The sequence below is a fragment of the Triplophysa rosa genome, linkage group LG2 (assembly GCF_024868665.1).
Source record: "Triplophysa rosa linkage group LG2, Trosa_1v2, whole genome shotgun sequence".
Classification (NCBI taxonomy): domain Eukaryota; kingdom Metazoa; phylum Chordata; class Actinopteri; order Cypriniformes; family Nemacheilidae; genus Triplophysa; species Triplophysa rosa.
The window spans coordinates 7,532,443-7,554,062 of NC_079891.1; the positions used below are offsets into that span (position 1 = coordinate 7,532,443).

Here is a 21,620-nt window from a genome sequence, read left to right on the forward strand (position 1 = left end):
TGTTGTATATGTATATCCTCTGACACCTGTAAGATTTTGTTTGCTAAAATTACATTTAAAGAATGCCAAAACTCTTCATATGTTACAAAACGGTCTGGTTCTCTAAAAAGCTCATTTGTTGTTCAAATATTCTGCCATCACATTGATGAACAACAAAATGAGCGAATAAAATTCAGTCTGCTCCTTTTACGAAAATCCAATGAAGGGAGGGGTGGAGTGAGCCGTTGGTTGCAATTCTCAACCTCACCACTAGATGCTGCTACGGCGTGCACAACATCCTTTTGTATTTAGAGATACGAAAGGTTGGTTAGTAATGTGTGTCTCATTATGTTATACTTTAATTTAAAATTAATGGTTCACACACTTTCACAACAAAAATATGACCAGAAACAAAAGTCCATAGAAGGGAGGTAATGACTGCACAGGGGCTGTTAAAAATACAGGAAACGTTCCATGAAGTTCACTCACACAGTTAAAACAGAACAAAACTCTTGCCAAATAAAAGCTGTTAAATGAACAACCATGGAGAAGACAACCATATTAACAATCATAAAAAAGCATCACTCTTTTACAAATCCTTGCATAAAAATGTTAAAGTGCTGCAAGTGATGTCTTTTAAATACGCACACATAAACATTTATAATACCTGACAAGTATAACTGAAATTGGTGACCTGACTCTATGACAGCACCCTGCAAAATGATTGGTCAGATAAAATGATGCTTGCTTCAGAAGTCACTAGTCGTCACTAGTCACATAACAGTGGAGACATGGCTTTAACAACAGCCATAAAAATCACTTACAGCACTTTTAAACCACAATTAACATCCTATGCACACATTCTGTGTCAATTGCATATAGTATAATCAAATTAATTATTATTCACTTTGTAAGTTAGTTCAGAACTTTGCCAGACTGAAATGACCAATTAATTATATAACAATGCTGTCTTGAACACTTACCCTTCTACTGGACAACTGTATTATTTTTCATTTCACTGTGTTATCGGAAGTTATAGCTCTCGTCATCGTATTCTAACTCATCTTCTGGCTCGTCTCCCAGTTGCCCATATCTGAATTTACGATACACTGTGCCGTCTTGCCCCATGTACACAATATCTTCATCTTCGTCATCCTCATCATCGTCATGGTGATTTCCCTTAAGATCGCCAAAGTCCACCAGCTGCGCCTCTTGGAAGCGTCCCGAACTGGAGCTGGAGTGACCACCGTGGGTGGAAGTGGATGATGTTGTACCTTGGTGGAAGCTCTCTCTGCCGCCCCCGTGGCCCAGTTTCTCATACCCACGGGGGACAGGGGTGTCCGGCAAGGAGCGTTTGGAAAGGGAGCGCTTAATGAGGATGACTGTAGCAATTAAGGCGAGGACAAGCAGGATTGAGGTGGTGATGAAGAGAGGTAGGTTTCCTGTGAATTCCTCTTCCTCATGGTTACGGAAGGCAAAGTTTGTGCTGAGGAGACACTCGCCTTCAACATAGAGAAATCCTTTTAAAACCTAATAACCCAAACCTAAAAAATTCTGTCATCACTGCTGTGTCAAACCCATGTGATTTTTATTATAATCCATATTTAAGTGTTCTACCAAACAAAACTATTGTATGATTTCAGATGGCCTCTAATAACCATATGGACTTCTTTTATGCTGGTATTTTTTCTACAATTTTACTGTCCCATTTGCTTTTACTGCATAAAACAGAACAACCCGGGCATTATGCAAGATACCTTGTGTCCCACCAAAACAAGAAAATGTGTTTGGTTTGAAACAGCATGAGGGTGAGTGACAGTTATTTTTGTGTGAGGTGTTTTTTTTTAAAGATATTATTTGAATACCCCTAAATAACCTTTTAGCACAAAAATACAACCAAGACCTTACCTCTGGTCTCAGTGCAATTACAGCACTCCTGCTGAACATCAGCAGCATCTTCCTGTTCTGTTATTTTGCAACACGGCAAACAGCGCCCCCCTGCTGTCAGGATGAACTGTTCTAGGCACATGGTGCAGTTATGCGGTCCAGGGCCTTTGCATTCCAAACAGGACACATCACATGGCTCACAGTTATAGGCCTGCTCCTTCAGAGAGATGTTAAAAGCAATCTGATGACCAAATTCAATAAGGATGATTTAAACTATGTTTATATGACATAAAGGAAAGCTATGCTGACTCGATGCATGTCTAAATAAAACCACGCTTCAATCAGATGGAAAATACATTTACCTCAGACACGGCATATGCTCCTATGATGCAAGGTGACTCACATAGACCCTGTGACAGTGTATATCCTGGGCGACATGAATCACACTCCTCAGGTCCTCTGCCTATCATTCAGAATATATATTTTCATTATTCATATACCTTCGGAATAATGTCTAAAGCATGTTGATTTTTTAAAAAGTATAAATACTGTGTCTCTAAGAGGACATGATCCAACATGGTAATCTGCACAGATTTAAGATATTTTTTTTCATTGTTTAAGCTCGGAACTAAACCTCTGTTCATATATGGACTCCATATCTCCAAATACTATGTGTGCCAAAAGTAGTATTTCGAAAGTACAGCATGATGAAAAACCTGTTAAAAACAATGGCATTGTAATTTCAGTTTGGTGCCACTAGCTGTGTAGAAATTATACACTTTGAGTTTTTCATACCTGCACATGTTTTACAGCTGGTGTGGCAGGGTTCACAGGTTTTGTGGTGTTTGTCGTGGTAGTGCGCTTCAGGACAGGAAAACACACAGCGGCCCTGTTTCCTGACAAATATCATTCCCTCTCTGCAGCGCACGCAGCCCTCGGCTCCAGCCTGCGTACACTCGCCACAGCTCTCATCACATCTCTCGCATGTCCTGGAGCCAGCCGCAGAATAGTGCCTGAGAGATATATGAGCTCATAGTTCACCAAATACTGTCAAAAAGTGTGTTTTGGTGATGTAGAGGTAATATGTTGTGGAAAGATATTTAATGAATTCAACACAAATTAGTGATTGAAGGATGAGGTTTTTTTTCAGGGGCCAATATACAGTAAATATCTGAAGTGCTGAAGGTCTGATCAATGCTGAATAAATAAACAAATATAATGATGCAAAAGGGAAGAATTTCAAATTGCAAACATTAATTTTCAGAACATTTTTGTAACGCTTATTAAAAATATACCAAACATTCTGTTAATTGTAAGCATGCTTTCTGACACTTGTAAGCTAGAAATGGCCTAATAATATATTATTGTAGTCCAGTATTAATGATATTCAGTATGATTTTTTGTTTACCCAGAGCGACATGTGTCCACACATTCTTTGGCATCTCTGTAGAGGTGTTCTCTGCAGCTAAGACATTCATGGCTGTGTCGTCCCATGCAGCTCAAACAGTTGGGTTGACAGTGTTCACAACGCTGGGTTTCTCCACTGAAGAAACCTTCTGGACACGTCTCCACACAGCTGCTGTCTGTGGATGAAGTGGAACCTTTTTGTAAGGTTTTCAAACATATTTAGCCATTCAAATCACAGTGCATTGCATATGGATGATGATACTGTTCTGTGTTAACAAAACACAGATTGAGTTCAATTAAATGGCGGGCTATTTAGCAAGATTACAGTATACCATTACCCCTCTATAAATGTCAAAGCTTAATGACTTTTTTATAGTATCTGGAGACTGTTACTATGCAAACCATTGTAAATTAACAAACAAAACTATTTCTTTAGTTTTATTGGCTTTTAACTTGTTAGAAAGCATGTGAAAATGTACATGAAGTATCTGCTAATCCCCATTCTGTCAGATGAAAATAAAGTTGATTAAAATTAAAACTTTGAAAACATTTATGTTTATTGAAATCAAATAAAATATCCACCAAACAATTATTGGAAACTGAACTGAAATAGGTTTAAGGCACAAAAATTATAAGAATAAACTAGAACTAAAAACTTAAACAAAAATAAATTAATCTCATATAGCCACATAAAATAATAATAATAATAAAATAACAAAAGCATTTAACAAAATTGCAAAAAATGTAACTAAAATAATAATGTAATAAAAAATAAAAATCTAAAAATAAAAGATTTAATTTAAAAATATATATTATTAAAGGAACAATACGGTATTTTTAGGAGGATCTATTGACAGAAATGCAGTATAATATACAAAACTATTTCTTCAGAGGTGTATAAAGACCTTACGTAATGAACCATTATGTTTGTAATACCTTAGAATAAGCTGTTTATATCTACATACAGAGCGGCCCTTCATACATTGAATTCGCCGCCATGTTTTGTACGGTAGCCCTAAATGGACAAAGAACTCTACAACGCGCGTTTCCTCTCCCTCTCCGCTGCGGTATCGTGGTGAAACGGATCGCGGGAAGATCCGTGACCCGTACGGCTCGTGCTCTCCGGTGCGGAACGGATGTGACCCGCGGATTAACCGAAAGTTTATTCTTCATTGAGTAAAACGCGTTCTCGCTCGCTCTCCAGTTTCAGCTCCAACGCGCTCTCGCTCTCTCTCTCAAGTATCTGGATGAGTACAATATTAAAGTGGTTCCAGATAAACAATGACGCTCAAAACTGCTCCGTCACACAGCTAACATTACAACAACAACATATCTTGGTATGTTAGTATGTTACTCACGTACTGATCCGAATCAAAGCATCCTCGGGAGTGATCTTTAGACGATCTCTCTCTGCTGGAAAGTATCTCCATAGATATCTGTGAGTATCTCTGCTAAAAGCTTTAGTACCGCGGGTCTTAAGGCGTCTCTGCTGTAAAGTCTTTATAATATTAACACAGGTCCTTGCTCCTGCCTGACTTTTATCCTTCTTTTTAAACTTAAAATCCACAAACCTTTTATTTTATGTAATACATAAGACATCGCTCTTTCTACAGTCCTTCTAATGCCCGCAAAATCTCTTCCCTGCGTCAACATGAGAACGACATCTTTTTGTACTGTGGTGGCCACCGTCGTGTTTGGACTGATCGATTCGTGGCAAATCTATAATACAACGCTAGTGGCCGCTGTTAATCAAGAACTGCGCTTTTAAAACTACAATAAACTAAAAACAAAACTATAATAATAACTTAACAACTATAATAAGTCACTGCATCCAAATTGCCCCCTGTTACAACTTCATTCCTTCAAAGTTCAAGTTTGTTAACTTATAAACCAACATAATGTCGTTTTGACTGTGCAGTCAGAACTGAAGTGGGTGAACTCACTGAGAAGAAAGTGTTTCTGGTTGCAGCTGAGACATTGGTTCGGGTGCGGCCCGGAGCACTCGTGGCAATATTTGTGACACAGGTGACATTCTCCGTCCTGGTTGCTGTAATGGTGTGATGGGCAGGTGGTGGGTGTAACACAGCGACTGTGAGCATCCATCGCCAGCCCCTCAGAGCAGCTCATGCAGGACGTATCGTGAGGGCCAGAACAGGTCAGGCAGGAGCTGTCACATGCTTCAGAACACCAACAGAACAGACAGACACAGTTATTGAACATTAAAATAGGGGTACATGTATTATGCAAATATGATCATTTTTGATACTTTATTATGTTATAATTATTATTAAAATGTTATTATTCTTTTTAAAATGTTATTAACTCTTTACCCACCAGCATTTAAAAAAGTTAACAGGCTTTAACATTAACAGGCATTTTTATTCATTTTTGATGTCACATTTTCCCATTTTTAATTTCTTGTATTTTATTAAATGAAATAAAAACATACATACCCGTACACTCTCCAGATCTGCTCTCCCTGTAAGTATGTGTGGGACAGGGGGCTAAACATGCTCCGTTGTGCAGCATGCTGTCAGGATCAGAGCAGGAATCACAGTTGTTTGCTTCCGGTCCATCACATAATTCACAGTCTGAGTTACAACGCTTACAAATACTGCGATCTGTGTCCTCAAAAAACCCATCAGGACACACCATTACACACAGACCCGCATGCAGGAAGAACTTGTCCTGACAATCTAGGATTACAGGATGAAAAGGGTAATAGAGGAATGGAGGGATGAAAATGAGAGAAATTACTAAATACAGTGTGTGAAAATATGTTATAGACAATAAAAATAATTGTATTAACGTTCAAGATAAAAAAAGAGGTAACACTTGTAAATTTAGTAAAATGTTTTTACGGTAAATTAGATTCTTTCTGTTGTGTTTGATTCCTAAAGACTGTGTATTATGTAAAAGCCAAAACCATAATTGTCATATTAATTCTCACCTGTGCATAGATTTTCTTTAGAGCAGAGCACACAGTTTTCAGGACACTTCACACACTCCCCATCTCTTGCAGCATGTCCAGACGGACAGTTCACCAAACACTCATGTTTGTGGAGCAGAAATGTCTCCTCACAGCTCAGGCAGTATGTTGCATTCTTCTCACACGATGAACAACCAGGAGCACAGTTCTTACACACCTGCCCCACTGGAGATCCTCTACACACAAGACGCAGAAAATGTGTCACAATGTCATAAGGCTGTGCTTCTGTTTCTGAAAATGCCTAATGACTATTTTTTGGCTTGAGTACCTTTTAAAGTGCTCATATAAAACAAACATTTAACTAAGAGACAGAGAGAGAGAGAGAGAGTAAAATGTGCTCATGTTAAACTAAATAATGATAGTGTAACCTTGATTAACATTATATTGCATGTGCTCCTGAGAGTAAAAAAATATTAATTATAATTTAATTATGACCCCCTAAAAATCCAAATCTTATCAATTTAATTGGTTTGTTTTTAATATTTGTTACACTGTAAAAGGAAAGAATCTGAAAGAATAAACTGTAATGAAATAACAAACAACTTTTCATTCCCACGTTTATACATAATATATGTACAGGGAAATGGCTCTGACCTAGTACACTTGCCAACACATTGGCCGGCCTGCAAATAAAGAGGGCTTTTACGTGCCGACTGGCAACGTGTGCAGTGCTGCTCATCCTGGCACTGGGCACAACCTTGTGGACATGTCTCACAATGGCCGGTCTCCTTACTGCCAAAGCTGCCCGCGGGACATCGCGCCACACACATCTGATCTGCATTCAGAAACCGACCTGCAGCACACACAGGTTAAGCACACATGTGACATCTGCACTGTAAAAAAACCTTAATTTGACAGATTTTAGTTTTTCCACGTATGATGTAAAAAAACCTGTAATTTTACGAATGATTTATGTATTTTTAGATATGGCCAAAAAGCGTAAACTTACAGGAAAAGTTTACAAGAAAACTGTGGAAAACATGTAATTTTACATGTAAAACTGTTATTTTACGATTTATTTCTGGCGCCCTAGCTGCCGGAAAATTTCCGTTTTTAACAGGGTGTTTCATTAGTTTATTTTTGAAAATATGATCAAAAAACTTAAAATTACAGAAAAAGACTGCAAATTTACAAGAAACACAGGGAAAACATGTAATTTAAAGAAAATAATATTTTACGGTTCATTTCTGGCACCCCAGAAAATTCCTGTTTTTACGAGATTTTTTACAGTGTGTCCATCCCTTCATCCATTTATCCAAATATCCACACAGCCATCCATTTTTTATCTAAATACCCATCATTTATCCGTCTACCCGTCATTGTAATGATACACAATACATAGATACACAATATCTATGTATCTTCTACACTTTTCATTGATTTTAGTTGCAGTTTGACAGACTACACAGGGCACTTTACAGACAGTGGCAGAATAATGGAAAGCTGTTCAGACAGAGAGCTAGAAGAAACATAAAAATGGATCACAAAAGACAAAGTCAGACCTTTGAAACATGTGTTGCATTGATTCCTTGTTCTTCCCCAGCAGGACTCACATGAAGAGTGACAGGCATCACATTCCCCATCATCTAATACACAACAGTAGAAAACAAAGGTTACAACCTAAATTTAAAGCTTACACTATCCAAGTAATGGAAGTTCTGAAATTGAGGGCTCCTAAATTAGCTAAATATTTTGACAAGATCCTGTTTCCTTGTAATTTAAATTTGCAAACTACATAGATATGGAAAAAGGTTCTGAGAAAATTTCAGAGCACATTTTATTGTGATGCATGTTTTATAAAGTGGCTAGTATTAAAGGACAGGACGATGGAAACTATATACTGTAGATTCATCATCAAATCTGCTGTTTGTAAATTGTTCCTCATTTCACATGTGATGAGGGGGTTTACATCAAAATCTCATTTTGCACAGTACCAAAAAACAAGCCTTTCAGAGGATGGAATATGTGCCTCTCACCAGTGAGGTATGTCTGGGAAAGACAAGTATCCTGTTCAGGCACACAAGCTCCATTTTCAAGTGTCAGTCCATCACTGCAGGAGTCACAGTCGCTGTCCTCTTGTCCACTGCATGTCCTGCAGTCTGTGTGACAATCTTCACACTCCTGAGATTCCTCATCACCATAGAAACCATCGGGACATTCTCGCACACACTTCCCATCTGCAAAGTATGATAATCTCACACAATTAGTGGGGCACAAATTTCATCCAATGTAAATTCTCAAACATTTCAAAATCATGTTTTGACTCTCTAGATGTAAGACTGTTATGGGATTCTGTTCACTTAAGTAATTTACCGTGTTACAAAACAACATTTTAATCTACATTAATTAAAAAAGAGTACTATAACTAACCCGACTGGAACAAGTCAGCTTCACACCAGTAGCACTCCTCTTCATCACAGCTGACACAGTCATGATCACACGCCACGCAGCTCATGGTCTCCTCCACTGTGTATGTCTTAGCAGGACAGTGTTTATAGCAGCCCTCCTCAAACCTGTGCAACACAAAGACATTTTTAGTCACATAGTATCTAAATTTTAAGGAGAGGTTTCCCAGACAAGGATTATCTTAAAACAGGACTAGGTTTTGGTTAAATTAGGATATTTAAGTCGTTTTTAAAAACATACTTTACAAAAAAAAACATTACTGAACGGCATCTTGAGACAAAACAATCACACTGATATACAGTATTTAAAGATATGTCAGTGCAAGTTGTTTTCGATTCAGACACCTCTAACATTTAAGTTAGACTGGGACTAGGTTTAAGCCCTGAGTGACTCATTCAAAACATTCTTACTTGTAATATCCATCAATGCAGGACAAACAGTTCTTGGGATTGTCTGTAAAATATAGAGCAAACTGTCAATTACAGTACATTTGGTCATGTTAATCCAATTCCTAGTTTAAGTAAAATAAAAAGTTAAACAGAACTTACAAAGAACGCATTTCTTACACCCCTCTTCACATGACATGCAGACATCATATTCTGGATCTTCTACCTCCCCTAACATAGACACACACAGAGTCAATTACATTTATTATTATTGATTGGTTGGTTGATTGATCGATCAATCGATCGATCGATCGGTTGGTCGGTCGATTGATTGATTGATTGGCATTACGTGGAAAAGAAAACATGTACATTCTGCTAAATAACTCTAATTGTGTTCCATTGGCTAAGAAAAATCATACTGGTTGGGGTAAGTGAATGACAGTAAAATTTCCATTAACTTCGCAATAACAGAAGCGGTACCTTCTCCACACTGTAGCGCATTACACACGCCATCATTGAGGTAGAAGGAGTCCTCACACTTGATGCAGTGTGTGGCTGATGAACAGACTTTGCAGTGTGAAGGACACGGCTCACATGCCTTCAGTGCTGTGTGGAAATAAGCCTGAGGACACGCATCCACACATTCACCACCATACAGGTAACGGTCCATCCCAAACTTATCTACAACACACATGTATAAAACACATACCTGTAATACATTAACAATAACAAACATACAAGTACATGGGATACTTGAAAATTTACCAACAATAATTTACTATTTTTTTTTGTTTTTTTTTTACAAATGTTGTATGTTATAAATTACACATATAGTAACACTCACAGTTACTAATTTTGTCTTAAGATATTTTATTTACTAAGCTTAAAGAATAAAAACAGTGACGTAAGATCATTCTAATGTTTTTAAAAAGACTGGATGTTGTATTTACTTGCCACAGCAAGTTACTGTAATTTGCCATTTTCACCCTGGCTGAATGGTCTAACACTTTAAAATGATGCATATTAACAACACAATTTGCAAGAATGAAATGAAGTTGAAAATAAATCGAGATGGTACAGGAGCCCTGACCTGTATCACAGCTGGTACAGTTAGAAGGTCCAGCATCTACACACTGGGCACAGGTGTGATCACACAGATGACACTGTCCACTGGATGGATACTTCCCATCTGAGCAACTGACCACACAACGGCCCTCATCCAACAAACTAAATCAGCAGAAGACAAGAAAATGTACATTATAATCAAATGGCTGCGCTCCCTGAACTCTCTGTAAGTCGCTTTGGATAAAAGCGTCTGCTACTGTAAATGACTAAATGTAAATGTTCTTGATGGTCCAAACAGTTCAAATACAAAGTTTTCATGAAACTCTAGATGGCGTAGGCCAATTGTGTTGTTATCCACCTTCCCCAACTCCACATGTATAGATCTGCTATGGGGGTTATTAATGTTACTGTAGGTGAAGCAGCAGCAGCATATTACATGCTCACAGCAGCATGTCTGTCAATGTATTGGCAGTAGCGTGTCTCAGTACTTGCTCTGCAGAAGCAGCAGCGTAGCAGACATTAACACATGTTTAATATACAGTACAATAGTGTGAACAGTAAATGAGTAATATTTTCTTACCGTATGTTGGTGCAGCTCAGACATTCATCACTCTTTGGACTTTTACATCTAGAACAGGCCACATCACATGCATGGCACTCTCCACTCTCAGCCTGATATTCACCTAAAACCATAAATCCAAATGCGTGCCTGTTGTTACAATAATATCTAAGATGTTATAAGTCAAGTGAGCATAACACAACTTACCATCATCACAGTTGTGGCTGAAAACACACTGTCCATCCTGTAGTGTGTGTCCATCCGCACATTTGCTACAGTTCCCTTTACCTGGCCCAACACATGCTAGACAGCTTGCGTCACACCTGCACACACACACCGTAAATAAAATAGCGGTAAGAGATGATGACAACAGATGGAAATGTCAGAGGTTATAGCTCACACACCTTTTGCATGTGCTCTGAGTCTCTGTGCTGTCTGCGTTCAGCTGTACAGGATAGAAACCTTCACTTCAGGTGGCCACACATCTCCAGTTCTCCATCAGGTAGCCTTCAGCGCATCGATTACATGACTCTAGACCTGCAGCTGTACAAAGTCACAATCATGAAATATCACATCCTATAAAGACTGATACACACACCCTCAACGATCAGTAAAACACACTTGTATTTGGGTCCTTAAAGAAAATTACTATGGAGCCTTTTTAGACAAAGTGAAATACAAATTCCAATCGGAAACACATTTAGTAGAATTCTTTTACTAGGAATGTAAAACACAATATAAAGCAGAATATGAGAGAGGAATATCGATGATGCTTGTGTTTATGTGTATTGTACCTGCACATGTAGCACAGGCTGGATGGCAGGGCTCACATGAGTTCTTCAGCTCACTGTAGTATTGACCCACCTCACAACTCTTCTGACATCGGTTACCCATCAAACTGAGCGAGACAAAGACAAAATCAATACTAGACTGGCCTGACCAGGCACTGACACATTATCTAATTCACACCAATTAAATTTCATTAAAGTCTTTTACCTGGTGCCCTCAGAGCACTCTGTGCAAATGGAGGCTGAGGTGCATTTCATGCATTTCTCACTGCACTTCCTGCACACGTTGTCCTCTGCATTACAAAAACACCAGTGACATAAAATATGCTTACAGGGGTCATATGGTGCGAATACGTGTTTTTATGTGTCTTTGGTCCGTTATTAGTTGCCCATGAATACACGTAAAATTGCAAAAATTAAAGTATCGGAACAAAAGATGCATTCTATCTAAAAGCGAATGCTTACCCAGACCTGCCTGAAATGCCTCGTGTAACCACACCCCCACAAATCTACGTCAGTTGGTGGTATGATTTGACTAAGACCGCCCAAATGTATACGCAAGTAAGGTGGACGTACCTGTCAGTACAATTGCTTAGGAACCTGATGTTCCAAATATGGTAAGAGGCGTTACATTTCCGTCACACGCTTGCAGTTTTCGACCAATCCCTACGCACTGATTAACTGGCCAATCATAGCACACCTCGCTTTTCAGAGCAAGGGGCTTTGTAAAAAATCTGCGTGTTTCAGAGAGGCGGGGCAAAGAGGAGATACAAATATGCACGGTATGTGGAAAATACAGCATTTTGAACCTTAAATCGTGTATACACGTTGCATTACATCTTAAACAAACAATTATATTTGTTTTAGCCGTATCATATGACCCCTTTAAAATAATGAACGTGTGATTGCCACCACCTGCATTTTAATTGGTTGTTGGCAGTTGTGTGACTGTGGTCTAAAATAGACCATTTGAGAGAGTGTGACAGGGTGTGTCCATTTTAATAATATTACATTTACCATAGTTGAGGTAGTAGCCATGCACACAGCTGGTCACGCAGGTGTTCTTTTCTTCATCCAGATGATACCCAGGCTTACAGATCGTGCACTGATCACTGCGGCTACCCAGACATGTCATACAGGAGGAATAGCACTTTTTACACCTCTTCCTATCACCCCAGTACCCCACCGGACAGTCAAGCACACAGGTGCTGGACAAACACAGACAAGAGAAGACCTTCAACTCACACTGCTTGGTTTTCTTTGAAAGAAATGAGAAATAAAACTGCCTGACCGTGTATTGTTTTTGAACTTTAGGAAAAAGTGCAAACAGGAAACACATTGGTGTGGTCCAGGTCCTTCACATCCATCCTCACTACATTCTGGGTCACATGAACCTTATTTACAAGAGAGAAAAGAGTGGCATAAATCTCCCAACATGTATATATGAGGAGTTTGGTTTCAAAATGAGATTACTCTGTTTCTGTCAGGACCACTGTCGTCAAATATTTAACAAGACATTGCGTAGCAATTACATGTTCCCCCACCTGGGGAACCAGAACAGTTCATGATGCGTAACAGGATTAAATTAAATGATCAGACATACAGGCAGATATGGGGGAGATGGGGATGGAGGTGGGTTTTTTTGTGCAGCATGATTAAGCGGTTGATAAGGAGTACAGAAATGCAACTTAAATAGGATTCAGTCTAGTGTGTGTTGTATGACTATTGGTTAACGTGATCGGCTGATGCAAGCTAGACTCACGTGACCTGCCAGAACTAATGCTACGCTTGATTTTTAAATAATAATAATTTTTTTTATTGTGCATTCCAATTAATATCAATCAAACTGCAGTTGGTTTGTTTGATTTAAGCCATAATAACTAAAAAAATACAGCTAACTAACACAATAAAACACAATAAAAACATGATAACATAATAAAAAACGTGATTTTTGAAAAATGGTAAAAACGGAGTTATCTCATTTTAGAACCAAACTCTTCATATATGTATTTTTTTAACTGCTAGTTTTGCACTTTTTAACAATAAAGAATCACCATTATATTCCTCTGTGGTGTCATCTTCTGCCAGCAGCTGGGCAGACCGAGGCTGTTCATGTCGAGTGTATGGATGTGTGGACGTTCCATAAAGCACCAGAGACCACTCTATCAGTTTCCCTTATGTGGATAATGGAGAAAAGCATGTTTGCATGAAGTATAAACATACATAATCTTAATCTACCATAATCGTCAACAAACTGTCAAGCATCCTTTGTGAAAAAAGCTGTTATCGAATACACATGAGTACCAAATATAAATGGTTTCATTCATAATCATTCAGTACTGTTATGCAGTATATAAAACACCACGGTATGATACATTCACTATACCATTGTAGTGCCACAGAACTTGGGTACCTTGGAATCGGCTGTTTCTCCTTGGAGAGGGGGTGTCTCTGATGTCCAAAGTCCAGTCTCCTGTTGGTCTTTCCCCCCAGCAGTGAGTTGTCATGAATTTCCACTTAATAAACCCTTCAGTGGAGTGATCATTTGGTCTGGACACGACATAACCACAGAATCACTAAAACAGTAGTCCTGTATGAGGACAATTCACAGTACTAGTATTTCTGTTTTATAATTAACTTATAATTTATAATCATTTCTGTGTTTCAACTGAATGTTCTTCATCAGTATGACATTCAAATAGTGTAAAGTTCTCTAAAAAGTTCTCTTTTGTAACACTAAATTCTCTAGTCATAACATTATGAGAATGACGCTGTAAAAAATCCTCTGAAATAAACAGTAATTTTCCAGCAGCTGCATGGGCACCAGTAAAAACAGTAAAGTAACAGTTTTTGTTACGTAAAATTACATGTTGTTCATGTTATTTTACATCGATATTGTAGACTGTTTGCAGTGTATTTCTGCAATTGTACATTTTTAACGTATTTCAAAAACATTCTAATGGAAAGAAATCATAATATTTATAGAAAAAGCATTACATTATTTAAAAGGACAGTTTAGTGATTATCTTTATTAATTATTATCATACTTATTACTTATCATTACTGTACTATTATAATGTTATTATTGATAATATTATTTATTTTCGTTATTAGTGCCTATCTGACTGAGCTCATCAGTGTACAGGTATTTGTACCTATTTGCGAGAAGCTGAGAGCGGGTCCCGGCTGGTGATGTAAGTGTGATTGACAGGTCTCCACGGTGAGGATGTGCGACTGTGATCCTTACAACAACGTGCTCCAGATAGACCACACGCTGCAGACGCTGAGCGGAGCAGCCTGTGGACTTATACACGGATCTCAACACCATCTCTGGACTTATGACTCTTAAGAAAGAAAATCTGAGTAAGTGCAACACTAACAAAGTAGCAAAAGTTATGGAATTGCCATGTTATTTGGACCAATGTATGTACAAGTGTATGTAAAAAAAAGCATTTTAAACATTCATCAATGATCATAAATTATTCAAAACACAGAGATGATCAAACAAATAAACAGTGGCACCATTACCTGGCGTTATGGACCGTGTTCTCCTCACACTTGTGTTGAGGAGGCACCTGCTTCCAGGTCTCTGCCTCTTTCACCATGGCTTCAGCATCCATCAACCCAAACCCGTAAAGGTGACTAACTGCACGGCAGCCAATTATGATAGACTTTAAAAGCCACTGTTTTGCCAAACACTAAAATTGTGCTTTATTGACAAAATTCACTATAATGTAGTTGTTAAACCCAGATAATATATTGAATGATGTTAAATCAGTAATGTGTAATAGATAAGCTGATGTTGATTTACCATCATATCCAGCTCCATTGCTCTGCCAGTCTGATGCGCTCAGATGACCACGGCGAGATGTTTTCACTATGATGTGCTGAACGTCCCTCCAGGTCAAAGATGGGCTGATGACAATGCACAGAGAAATCATGCTTATCAGGAATGGTGGTAACATGTTTTATCCAAAGTTATATCAGATCAAGCAGGACAGCATCTCTGGTGTGATAAACAAGACTGCTTACTTTGCTTCAAGTGTTAGAGCAATGATTCCTGCGGCCATAGGGGCCGACGCTGAAGTGCCAGAGTGCTCGTCTGTACATCGCTGCCTCAAATCGGTTGTTATCTGAAAACATATATGCATAGCGCCAGTGACATAAAACCATCCAATTCTGGCAATTCATTAATAATTTAAATTACAGAACATGAAATGACCCACAATGCCCAGGCTATGGCTGTCCCCGCTGCTGTAGGTTGTGGCGAGAGTGGAGGCGCACTCCTCCAGGTACCACGGCTTTCGTCCGCTCTGGGTGGTGCTGCTCACAGAAATGGTGTAAATGCTGGTGGTGTAACCGTCACATGAGCAGTGGTCTTGACTTTGGCCTCCATTACCTGAAGCCCAAACAAAGATGGAGCCACGCCCCTTTCTGCCCTGAGAAACCGAGAAGACACAAAGGAAGATTGTTTTGTTTGTTTGTTCTGAATTTTCAACAGATGGTATTTTAGGATGATTTGGTCAGTTTCGCAGTGTTTTTACAGGGTAAAACAAAAACCCTGGAGTGCAGAAATGACAGAAATAGACTGCAAATGTATAAGTTGTGTGTAAAATAACATGTAAGACATGTCATTTTAGGTGATAATCATAAAAACTGTTCTACAGTATTTTACTGGTGCACCAGATGCTGGAAAATTACATTTTTTACAGGATTTTTTTTCAGTGTACGATATTCTACTCTAGACTATTTTACTTTCTATTTATGTTATCATTCCGTTTACCAGAAAATGTTGTATTACAGGATAAAGTGTTATAAATATGACTGTTGTGTAATAAACATTTTATAAAGTAAAATTGAAAGAAAACAGTGCTAAATATATTGTAACATCGCAATACTTTAAATCACAACACAGTATTAAAAAATTAAACAAAGTAAACTTCAAAGTCACGATGAAATAAAAATGAAAATAACTTTTTTATGGAATATTGCAGTGTTATAAACAGTTTATCTGTGCCATGCTGGTTTTACAATTTATGTGTCTTCATAATCTTTAATCAAACTAAAAAAATCCACCCTCCAATGGCGATTTATCTGATGACATCAGTTTGACGGCTTGGGCCGTCTTCAACTGTCAGTCAGCTGCAAATTCCATTTCAAAATGAAACACCTTTCTTTTTCTATATCCAAAAAATTTGCAGTGGAAAACACAAGCCAAGCCCTCTATTTTTCTTATTCTATATTCTGTGCGATGCCCGGTTCACGGGAACTAATCTTTTGGTCATTTTCTCGGCCAAATGGTGCACTAACTTTGCGGATCCCACTCTCCAGAGCCATTCGGGCAAGGGAACCGGGGCCATCCACTGTCCTGCCATCATCATCTGGGCCCCAGCTAGAGCTGTAGATGTCAATATACTGCTGCCTCAGACTCAGGGCTTGAGCTTCCACTATGTCAGTCATATCACCATCCAACATGCGTACACCTACATATGAACACAGGAACGTGTTTAAAATTGCACACTACCACTACTTATACAGCATGTACATACAATATACTGTACAGTGAGGAGTATGCAAACTTATTTCATAGAATATCGGGAATGATTGAACTCTTAATGATATCATTTACAATGAAAACGAAAGCTCACCACCAATTTTTGCATTGTAGGCAATTCCGACTACACAGAGGGAATTGTTTGCAGAAGCAGCCACCACACCAGCACATCTCGTCCCATGCCTATATTGAAAACAGACAAAAAAGAAGATACTTAACTTTTTCCTTATTTTATGATTTTCATTTCCAGCAATCTGTATAAAAATGAGTAGTCTAAAGGACAGTACGAGAATGTATTGGGTCACAGAGGGAATGGACTGACTTATTTTCATTGGTGGCATCATATCTGGGTGTTGGATCAGGATCATTGCCATTAACATCGTAGCTGGCTCGTGCATCCTTATGAAAATAGAATAACACATTAAAAATAGACTCAATGCATAACTCCCATTTTCTGTTTTAAAATGCTTTTAAATCAGTTTTGAGTAAATCATAAATGAAATTACTGTATTCATTAATTACATTCAAATTCAGCAAAAAATGTCTGCTTTATTCACAATCATTAAATTGTCTTTATAACGTGTGTGTATTTAATATGCATGTACAGTTTAGTGTAAAAGTTTTAGGCCACCATGCCACGAATAGATTTGTTCTTAAAGGGAAAAAAGGGCCGTATATAACCATCTATCAGCCATTCTTCATTAAAATACAACCAGACAATAAAGGAAATTTGACTGCAGAATTTTTTTTGGAAAAACAGCTTCAATAGCAGGAACTTGGCTCTCTTAAACCTAAATGAAACGAGACCCAGATTTTTTTAATGACTTCAGGACAGTCTGCCCAAATAAAGTGCTTCCTAAAGAAGCCCTTTTAAAATTTTGTGTACATATTATTTGTATTTCCGTTTGTAAAGAGACTAAAAATAAAAATTGTTGGTCATTAAAATGTGCTAAAACAACAAAGATGGTGGTGGTTCAAGACTTTTGCATAGTACTATGCACTGTATCAATATTATAGAAGTTATTGCCCATGCTACTTATATTGGCTTTAGCCATTGAAAAACACATTTCTAAATTGTCATTTATCCCATTTTCTGATTTATGAAATTAGCTGATTTATTCATAAAAGAAAATAAAACTTACATAGTTCTGTTTCAGGTCTGGGTGCTGTCTTTCTATACCATCATCCAGAATGGAGACCACAACCCCTTTCCCAGTATAACCTCTGCGCCATGCTGCCTTGATGTTCATGTCAGTCAGGCAGTTCTGATCACAGTGCTGTTACAATATAATGTGCTTGTTTTTGGATATGTTCATCTTCCCAGCATCATTTAATTTAATAACTTTATTCAATGAAAAATGTGTCTTTATTGAATGTATACTTGAATGAATGCTATACTAACAATATACCACATGCTGTCCCATTTGGGGTCATTGAAGCCGATGGTGTGTGTTTGTTCCATTGTGTCTGTCCTTTTTATTCTCTTCTGAACCATCTGTTGTTGGATCCACTCCACCTTTAGGATCAGAAGCATATTTATGAGGTTTTACCGCAGACATACTTTACAAACCCCAGTGAATTGGAATACATAATCAAGAGTGTAATTATTATATTATTATCAAGTTTGAGGATGCATCCACGTTGTTTTAATCTGTTTTGGTGTGTGTTTTGTTTTTTAGGTGGTGTAATCTATCTAATAAACTATTCAATGGTGTCTCAGTGACTGGAGATATACGATCCTTGTACCTTGGTCTCCATGGAAATAAGACTGTGGTTTCTTCTGCTTTCAATAGTGGATCGTTTCATTGTTCCAGTGTGCAAGAACTGGTAGTGGTCCACCAGTCCACCAATCTGCACATGGGGAAGAAGATCAGCTTGTGTTTTAAAGACATACCACTGTTCAACCTCGACTTACAAAGATATAAATTATGTATTCATCACTGACGTAGGCCTTTGAAACAACAAAAGGTTATCTTACACAGCTGATAGACTTACCAGAGGCAACATGAGCCACCAATGTACAATTTAGATGAGCTTAAACTTTGGCTGCTGATTTTCCTTTAACATCCTGTACATTATCATGCTGGACAAAGCAACTAAACAGTGCTTGAACTGAATTATACTTGTAAAAACAAGTATTCTAAAACCACAAAACCACAAAAAGGTGTACACTGTAAGACACAGCAAATCAAGTTGGAGAAGAAGCTCAAACAGAGGCATTGCATAATAACCACTCAGGATTTACAATGGTCTAAAACTTGTACCAAAGGAATATGTTGGTGGTTAAAATAAGTTAAATTATATGGAATTTTACCTTAAATATTTAATTGACTGAAAAATCTCCATTAGCCTTCTATTTTAGTTTTCTAATTTACTCTATGAACAGGTCTTATAATAACCAATATTTATTTAAATAGTAAGGTCACACTATTTGCTTACAAAAATGGTAACAGTTGGTTCTGAAATGGTGTAAAATTCCATAAAGGCTTGTTTTGCATCATTGTACAAAACCCAGTGACCCAGAGACATGGACAAACACAAAATACTAAACTGAATCATGACCTATTCAGGCAGCAGTCATGTGTGTGAAATGCACAGACTGTGTTTATATGCCGCTTCCTTAGTTTTACCAAAAAGTACCATAGTAATATCATGATATTTTGGACATTGTATTTGGGCATGCACAATGTGATTCTTGGAAGTACTTTGAAGTACTATTAAAATGCCATAACGTAAGTTTTTTGTAAGTAAAGTATGTAATTCAAATGGCATTATATACATGATAAGGGCAAAATACCATGTTTTTATAGAGATGAGAGAAAACTTATGATTCCAGATCATACTGCAAATTGTTGATAACAATGCACTTGCATCATTTTAAACATAATAAACTGGATTTTTTTTACTGGAAATATAAAATTGAAGTAACATAATCATTTCAACGCATTTACAACTAAATCTGGAAAAAATTGTATTTGCCATTTGATCCTTCAAAATAACTTTGACCCAGAATGGTGCAGTCAAGTTGATTCAGGTAAAAAAAATCTTTGATTTAGCAGCTATTTATACGCTCAAAAGCAACTGGTGAAACATTTTAACAGTGTACGTACCTGGCCCATATTCACAAATCCATATTTTTCTGAAATAACATCAGCAAGATCCGGACCTCCTGTAATTTTAACAGCCCAATGGTTTGTGTATAATCTCATCTGGACACATTGGAGTCCAATCCCAAGAAAAAGTGCATATGGAAAAAGAGTTGTAGGTGTCATCTTCAGGTGGTTATGCTCGCAGCTTCATGCAGAACTGTTTGTCTGGTAAAATCCTTAGTGAAAAGTTCTTAAAAAGTGATCTTACATTATGTACATACACTATGCTTAAATTATTTTAAATAGGGACCTAGTTTAACGTGTGAGATCTGCTCCACGGTGATGGCTCCACTACATCAACTGCTTGTGACACTTCATCTCCAATTACAGACCTATCAGTTTCTTCAGGTGCACTGTGGGTTCTTTCCGGAAATAGGAAACATTGGGAATGTGTAACTTTTAATAATAACATTAGTGCATACTAGCATAATGCTTAACGGATCTTAATAAATCGACATTCAAGTAGTTAGAAATAAATCACTTTTTCAGTTTAAAGGAGCCAGTCTTTTGCTGTTTTTGAAGCTTTGATTATGTTTTTTGGGTGTTTAACAATGGATGTTCATGTTTCTAGTTTAAAAAAAATGCTTTATATTTCACATTGTTCACCGCTGTCCCTCTTCTAACAAAACGAATGGATTTCTTCCGGTCTATATAAAGTCCCTCCTTCCGAAACGCTCTGATTGGTAAAGCTGACCAGGTCTGTCGTGATTGGTTCCCCGCTTAGAGCTTGTGTCTGGAGATGTCCCACCCATACCATATCAGCGAGCTTCCGCTTCTCAGGCTGTTGTGATTGGTCGTTCCCCTCTCAGTGCACGTGTATTCATACTCTTTGGCTTTTAGCAATAAACAGTAACAATGGCGTCAACTTCACTTCATCAGTTAAACGCATGCGGATCAATCGAAGTGTAACGAAGGTCTGCTAGTGCATGTGCAAACGTCAATCTTTGTTAGAGATTTTTTTCGTACTATGCCGAGGGAAATGACACCGGACCGATTGGGTCAGACCGGTTATATTAATTAACACTAGTAACAGAAATGTTAGTTTTGACTTTTTATATTGGACCTAAGTTGGATAATAAAACAAGCAGATTGACTTGGAGACATTTGCAAGCAGGACTTCAAAGGACGTTTCATAGAAGTGTTTTAGTCCTTTGGGCGGAGGTTTTTCAAAAACTCGGAATAGTGACATCATTTACCCGGGAAGTATAGGGCTGTAGTCCGATTCCAGCCGTTCTCTGTAGTCCTTGAAAAGCGAATTCTGTTAAAGACAATATCTCGCTTGGCATTGAACTTTGAGCTTTATCATTTTGCAGATTTGGTTATTAGGATTAGGTGTTATAATCCCACTAATTCAGCACAGTTGAATTGCCCAAAAGGACATTTCCCACGTCTTATGCATGACAGGAGGAAGCAGTCAAGAATATGAATAGAGGAAAGGAGGTCTGAGGTTT

General features: G+C 37.9%; 1 protein-coding gene across 1 annotated transcript; it reads right to left on the bottom strand.

The window, feature by feature from the left end:
* Positions 1–392: 392 nt before the first annotated feature.
* On the bottom strand, positions 393–20,292 carry pcsk5a (proprotein convertase subtilisin/kexin type 5a). Its single transcript, XM_057322742.1, is given in 37 exon segments — positions 393–1,481; positions 1,888–2,083; positions 2,229–2,329; positions 2,662–2,879; positions 3,275–3,449; positions 5,217–5,450; positions 5,727–5,969; positions 6,224–6,438; positions 6,857–7,055; positions 7,765–7,848; positions 8,239–8,439; positions 8,633–8,775; positions 9,079–9,121; positions 9,217–9,285; positions 9,535–9,735; positions 10,145–10,281; positions 10,700–10,802; positions 10,886–11,001; positions 11,083–11,221; positions 11,473–11,576; positions 11,675–11,759; positions 12,484–12,674; positions 12,758–12,860; positions 13,521–13,640; positions 13,880–14,016; positions 14,622–14,810; positions 14,995–15,112; positions 15,278–15,381; positions 15,499–15,599; positions 15,693–15,905; positions 16,777–16,949; positions 17,115–17,203; positions 17,343–17,419; positions 18,163–18,297; positions 18,423–18,536; positions 18,767–18,871; positions 20,131–20,292. Coding segments are annotated over 37 exon segments (5,616 nt in total). The 3' UTR covers positions 393–1,002.
* Positions 20,293–21,620: the final 1,328 nt, after the last annotated feature.